The following is a 7,182-nucleotide window of genomic DNA, read 5'->3' as shown; positions in this document are numbered from 1 at the left end:
CAGCTCGGGGATTCGATCTTGCAACCTTTCGGTTACTAGTCCAACGCTCTAACCACTAGGCTACGCTGCCGCCCCAAGGCAAAGAGTGGCTACTTTGAATAATATAAAATATATTTTGATTTGTTTAATATTTTTTTGGTTACTACATGATTGTACTGTATATATCTCACACACACACAATGCTACTGCTCAACAATTTTTTTTATATATTTTTTTAGATCTCCATTGACCAACAGCCTATCGACCAAACAATTAATCAGTCGACTAATCGGGGTCAGCCCTAAAACATACTGTACCATTCCATCTCATAACCTTCTGTAAAGACTACCTAGCTGAAGTATGATGCTACTGGTTCTTGAGTGACTCCAAATCTGAAGAATCCTGGTGAGATGCGGACATAGTATTAGTAGAACCAGATTGGAGGTTGAAAAAGGGGGAGGGGTTCTCACCTGTGTTCTGTAGGCTGGGTGGGCTGTTGGCCGGAGGGGGGAAGCTGTAGGAGCGTGCCTGGAGAGAGGGTGCGTGCTCGTGGCTAATGCTCTTGGTCCGTTTACGACACTCCACTGCCAGACGACCTTGACACGCCTTGTGACAGTTAATTCCACAAGCTGTCCGATGGAGGGAGACAAAGCGAGAAAGAGATGGGGAGAGAGGAAGATAAGAAGGAACGAGGGAAGAATGCCGGTTTAGACGGGAAGGGCGAGAGAGTTGGAGGGAACGAGTGCGAGGTAAAGGAGGGTCGAGAGATCAAGAATGGGGAGGAGAGAGAGGCAAAGTTTAAGAGAGACGGAGGGGTGCAAAAATAAACATTGGGGCAAAGGGAAGAGCGAGTGGTGAGAGGTAGGTGCTCATACACACAGTGCAGATGCACGCACACTGACACACACGCACTGACACAAACACACACACACACACACACACACACAGCCATGCAGACAGACCCTGACAACAGCTCTGACAATGAAGGACACTCTGGGAGTAGGTAGAAAAGAGGGAGCAGGGATGTCCAGGGTGGCAGAGATAGAGATTCAGAGTAATTCACATACACTCTCCCATTCGTGCAATCACTCACTCATTGATTTCTAAACCCCTCTCGCTCTCAGTAAAACGTCCACATCAGCGAAGGTTAGATTCGATAAATGTCTACAACACCCAGACTGATTCAGACTACACACACACACACGCGCGAGCGCGCGCAAGAGAGCCAGACACTCAGCACTTCTGTTCTACGCCATCTGCGGCAAGCAAATTCATTTAAATTATCTGCCGCCATCATCTCTCCCACTCGGCGACTGGGGCTAACAATGGTAATAGAAATGAATGGCTGGGATCTCTCATTGACTTCCACACATCTCATTAAGGCACTCAGCAGAGTAGAGCAGACACACTGAAGCTGCATCCCAAACTGCACCCTATTCCCTACGTAGAGCACCACTTTTGACTAGGGCCCATAGGTCTCGGGTCAAAAATAGTGCACTACAAAGGGAATAGGGTTCCATTTGGGATGCAGGTGAGAGACAGACACAGTCTACTGAGTACAGAGCGTAGTACAGACAGAGTTCAGGTGTATGCTAATGTGGGTTGGTGCTAGCAGAAGTCTGCCATGTGACTTGTATGTTTCTAAAATGTGTCTACCCTTGAGACAGCTTCTACAAACAGTGGCGCGACGGAGACCCTCAAACCACAATGGTTTATTTTATGATCCTGTGTGCTCTGTTCAAGTGTTTTCAAAGGGAGCCCTGTAAGGGGGTAATGTACAGTGGCAAGAAAAAGTATGTGAACCCTTTGGAATTACCTGGATTTCTGCATAAATTTGTCATCAAATTTGATCTGATCTTCATAACCAATTTGTAAGTCGCTCTGGATAAGAGCGTCTGCTAAATTACGTAAATGTAAATGTAAATCTAAATCTAAGTCCCAACAATAGACAAACATAGTGTGCTTAAACTAATAACACACAAATTTCTGTATTTGTCTTGTCTATATTGAATACATAATTTCAACATTCACAGTGTAGGTTGGAAAAAGTATGTGAACCCCTAGGCTAATGACTTCTCCAAAAGCTAATTGGAGTCAGGAGTCAGCTAACCTGGAGTCCAATCAATGAGACAAGATTGGAGATGTTGGTTAGAGCTGCCTTGCCCTAAAAAAAAACACTTACAAAATGTAAGTTTGCTATTCACAAGAAGCATTGCCTCGAACCAAAGAGATCTCAGAAGACCTAAGATTAAGAATTGTTGACTTGCATAAAGCTGAAAGGGTTACAAAAGTATCTCTGAAAGCCTTGATGTTCATCAGTCCATGGTAAGACAAATTGTCTATAAATGGAGAAAGTTCAGCACTGTTGCTACTCTCCCTAGGAGTGGCCATCCTGCAAAGATGACTGCAAGAGCACAGCACAGAACGCTCAATGAGGTTAAGAAGCATCCTAGAGTGTCAACTAAAGACTTACAGAAATCATCTGGAACATGCTAACATCTCTGTTGACGAGTCTATGATACGTAAAACACTAAATGAGAATGGTGTTCATTGGAGGACACCACGGAAGAAGCCACTGCTGTCCAAAAAAAACATTGCTGCACGTCTGAAGTTCGCAAAAGAGCACCAGGATGTTCACAGCGCTACTGGCAAAATATTCTGTGGACAGATGAAACTACAGTTGAGTTGTTTGGAAGGAATACACAACACTATGTGTGGAGAAAAAAAAGGCACAGAACACCAACATCAAAACCTCATCACAACTGTAAAGTATGGTGGAGGGAGCATCATGGTTTGGTGCTGCTTTGCTGCCTCAGGGCCTGGACAGCTTGCTATCATCAATGGAAAAATGAATTCAAGTTTATCAAGACATTTTACAGGAGAATGTTAGGCTATCTGTCCACCAATTGAAGCTTAAAAGAAGTTGGGTGATGCAACAGGACAACGACCCAAAACACAGAAGTAAAATCAACAGAATGGCTTCAACAGAAGAAAATACACCTTCTTGAGTGGCCCAGTCAGAGTCCTGACCTCAACCCGATTGAGATGCTGTGGCATGACCTCAAGAGAGCAGTTCACACCAGACATCCCAAGAATATTGCTGAACTGAAACAGTTTTGTAAAGAGGAACGGTCCAAAATTCCTCCCGACCGTTGTGCAGGTCTGATCCGCAACTACAGAAAAAGTTTGGATGAGGTTATCGCTGCCAAAGGAGGGTCAACCAGTTATTAAATCCAAGGGTTCACATACTTTTTCCAACCTGAACTGTGAATGTTTACACTGTGTGTTCAATAAAGACATGAAAACGTATAATTGTTTGTGTGTTATTAGTTTAAGCAGACTGTGTTTGTCTATTGTTGTGACCTAGATGAAGATCAGATCAAATGTTATGACCAATTTATGCAGAAATCCAGGTATTTCCAAAGGGTTCACATACTTTTCTTGCCACTGTAATGTAGTCTGATGTATTTACCATGGCTTCCACGCTGTTGACATGAAGCTCAAAGATTCGTCACTCGAACCAAAAGGGGCTATCATTTTTTTTATTTCATAGCAATTTGAACTATTCAAGTTAGCTAAATGTATTGATTCTCTTACCTTTACACTTGTATCCCTGTTTGTAGAAGCCCCATATCTAGAGATAGAGGGAGAAAGAGAAAAGTTATTTGTAACTTTTGTTCATGAAATTCTTGGAACACGGAGACAAAGGAGACAAAGGCCGGACGTCTAGTGACAGATTAAGGCAGAGTGACAGGGATCAGAGAGAGACGAGGATGACACATGCGGAGAAGGAGCAGGTGGACGTGGGGAGAGGGAGCAAGGTAGAAAGAGGGAAGTAGAGAAAGAGTGAGGTAGAAATAGAACGAGGGACAGGAAGTGGCAGATCGAAAGAGAGTGAGCATTAGAGGTAGAAAGAGCAAGAACGTGAGAGGAAGAACGAGAGGGGGAGGTACAGGAACAGAGGGAGGTGTGGAGGACAGAGGGAAGGAGGAGGAGGTGGTGGGGGGGAGTGAGATCAAGCAGACGCTAGGAGCCCACCGCGGGGGTACAATGACATGAAAGACCTGTCCAGGAGATCACAGCCACATCAGAGATCTGAGGACCGAGAAAATAACCTGACCCTACACACACACGCGGACAAACACACGGACAGAGAGCCTCAATGCCACCAAAACACTTACCAGCCATAAGTTCAAAGAGAATTCCTTTTCTTTCAAAAAACTACACCTTTCCTACACCAATAGAGGACTACAAAAACTCTCACCAGTCGCCAAGAACAAAAGACCCCGAGAGTCCCCATGGCAAAGTCTCATATCAACAAACATGGCCTAATAGAGAGTTAGACACCAATCTTACAACTGGCCCCTTGTATAGCCTATAGCCCCCAGAGCATAACAAACCCTCGCTCCCTCCCTGGCTACGTCCCAAATGGCATCCCATTCCTATGTAGTGCTCTACTTTTGACCAGGGCCCTGGTAAAATATAGGGAATGGGATACCATGTGGGATGCACCCTCGATCTCCCAGCTGGAACAACACAGAGAGCACAGAGACCCATTCACAAGAGCTTTAAGCTCTGGCTCCATTAAGCAGGTGATAAGACCGCAGCAGGGGGCTGTCAGAAGAGATATGAAAACAATGTCGGATTACGAAGTTATGCCCGAGTCACCCAGGGCCACTGAACTCCATAATGGTGCTGGGCAGCTTGTTTTTCGTTCACCGCGTTGTCTCTAAAAAATTGGAAGTCAAAGTATTATGTTTGACCCGAAGCCAACAGGAAAGCAGGCAGAGAGGAAGTAGCTGGTGGCTGAGTCGCTTTGCACATTTCTACTCCCCCCCCCCATTTTTCCATAGTATTTTTCTCTGAATGGCATGGACATTTCACTTAGCTCCCATGTGAAGTGAATCAGCAGTGTGTGCGCGTGCACGTGTGCGCACACAAAATGAGAGAACGTGTGTATGAGTCATGGGGTATGTTTTTCAATGTGTTGCACCTCATCTCTCTCGGTCTTTGTACTCGTTAGGGGTTTTGGTGCAATTTCAGGAGCTGTCGCCCAGTTCAATATCAAAGCCAACACTCTCGCCCTCATTACAGCCCCCTGACTCACTGGCGTTGTGCGAGACAACAGAGATCCTCTGAAGCCCTCTGACACCTGTCTCTCCTCTCACCACCACATGAAAAACAGCAAGGGGGGGGGGGGGGATACAGGGCTTGTCAAGGAGCCCAATTACCTGCCTGCTGTATTACCTCCAGTATCTCACTATCCCAGAACTGTATCTCCAAATAATTGCCATGGTTAAGACCAGACCCAATGATGATGCCGAATAATAATGCAGACACTTAGTATCTGTTCTCGGGTGCTACCGTCTGTCACGGCTCCGAAAGGCCAGGACTGAAATGGGAAGAAGGATCATTCTACTAATAACGCTCCTTTGTCTTGGAGCCAGCTGCAAAAAAAATAATTGGAACTGGAGGAGAGGGTATCACTTGCTGAGTTTCAAGCTCTGATGGAAGGCAATTTTATTTACCATTGTAATTGGTCTTTAATGTATTGTATTTTGCTCGGGTTGTATGTGCACGGTGACTACTTCCTGCTGACCTCTTGCCAGGTTTCTAACCTCAAGGGTCTTTTCCTTGTAAAATAAAATGTGCCAATGTTGTAATTAGGTATTTGTCTAGAACTCCCACAATATTGCTGCATAGTCATAGTGGCCAGACGGGACATGGCCATAGCCATCCACGCCATTCTGTCCTCCACCATTCACCAATCCATGCATTTAAAAAGGACTTTTAAAGTCAACAGGGAATAGTATGGGAATATGGACCTAATAGTCTATAGGAGTGAGTATTCAAAGCTCAAAGAGCCAGAGCCATTTTGACTAAGGGACTATATCAGCATTAAAAGCATCCATTTGTCAATCAATTCATCAATCCAGTTAACTCAGGCAGGGATCTGTATTGTACATAGGAGTGAGGATGGATTTATAGTTGGTCAAACTGACAGTGCACTCACAAAGCCAGTGCAGTGTTCACAGAAGGTGGGCTTGACGTAGGTGGTCTCTGTGAAGGTGTGGATGAAGCCCATCTTACAGTTGAGCAGAGAGCTGGCCTTCATGAAATAGTCAATCATCTCCTCTCTGCTGATCTTCCCATCTCTGGTGAGTGAGAGTGAGAGAATGAGAAAGAGAGAGTGAGAGAGACACAGACAGAGAGGCAGACACAGAGAGAGACACACAGAGAGACACACAGAGAGACACACAGAGAGACACACACACAGAGAGAGACACACACAGAGAGACACACACAGAGAGAGACACACAGGGACACAGAGAGAGAGAGAGAGAGAGAGAGAGAGAGACACAGAGAGGGAGAGACACACAGAGAGGGAGAGACACAGCGAGACAGAGACAGAGACAGCGAGACACAGAGAGAGACACAGAGAGAGAGAGCCACAGAGAGAGAGAAAGAGACCGAGACACAGTGACCGAGAGAGAGACAAAGACACACAGAGAGAGACACAGCGAGAGCGACACAGCGAGACACAGAGACAGAGAGAGAGAGAGAGAGAGAGAGAGAGAGAGAGAGAGAAAGAGAGACAGAGAGCGAGCCAGAGAAAGAGAAAGAGAAAATTAACATAATGTCTCCTTCCCTAATCTGTGTGACGCTATTACGCCTAGTATGGTTACAATATCAGTTATCCGTGACCGTTGCTACGTAGCCTATGGTAACAGTTGCCAAGATAATTTTGTCTCTCACTGGTTCTTGTCCAGTTCTCCAAACTTGCTGAGGTAGGGGAAGTTGTCCCTGATGATCTCAAACTCCTCCCTGGAGATGTGACCATCCCCGTCCGTGTCAAAGTTCTTGAAGACAGACTGTAACCGTGGAAACACACATCACTACAACATATGACATTCAAAACAAAAAGAGTACTATGGTTGTCATTCCTGTGACTTGTTGTGATTAATAAGAGGGTAGTAGAGAGGATAACTACTATGTTCCAAGCCAATAACGTTCCTTCAACAACTTGTAATTAGTTGGTTCAACTAAACGGACAGACTTAGCTAGCATAACGTACGTCCACCATCTTCTCTATGTGTTTGTTGATGACCGCAGGGTCAGCTTTGGGCTTCACCGACGCTGCCCATTCGTCAATCATAGAGGGCTTGGGGGCGGGAGCGGGGCCAGAGTTCTGCCAGACCAATG

At 45.5% G+C, this 7,182-nt stretch overlaps 1 protein-coding gene across 3 annotated transcripts in view; it reads right to left on the bottom strand.

The window, feature by feature from the left end:
- LOC106577535 (RAS guanyl-releasing protein 2) overlaps nucleotides 1-7,182 on the bottom strand; it is a 93,814-nt gene that overhangs the window by 19,182 nt on the left and 67,450 nt on the right. For all 3 annotated transcript variants that reach the window (XM_014155647.3, XM_014155646.3, XM_045701328.2), the window contains 5 exons: nucleotides 7,055-7,168; nucleotides 6,736-6,851; nucleotides 5,993-6,134; nucleotides 3,577-3,613; nucleotides 450-608 (listed from right to left, as the gene is read on the bottom strand). In XM_014155647.3, the coding sequence (XP_014011122.1) occupies nucleotides 450-608; nucleotides 3,577-3,613; nucleotides 5,993-6,134; nucleotides 6,736-6,851; nucleotides 7,055-7,168 (568 nt within the window). The remainder of the gene's footprint in view (nucleotides 1-449; nucleotides 609-3,576; nucleotides 3,614-5,992; nucleotides 6,135-6,735; nucleotides 6,852-7,054; nucleotides 7,169-7,182) is intronic.

This window comes from Salmo salar, chromosome 18 (assembly GCF_965601325.2).
Source record: "Salmo salar chromosome 18, fSalSal1, whole genome shotgun sequence".
NCBI classification, from domain to species: domain Eukaryota; kingdom Metazoa; phylum Chordata; class Actinopteri; order Salmoniformes; family Salmonidae; genus Salmo; species Salmo salar.
This window is presented reverse-complemented; position numbering and strand designations above follow the sequence as displayed.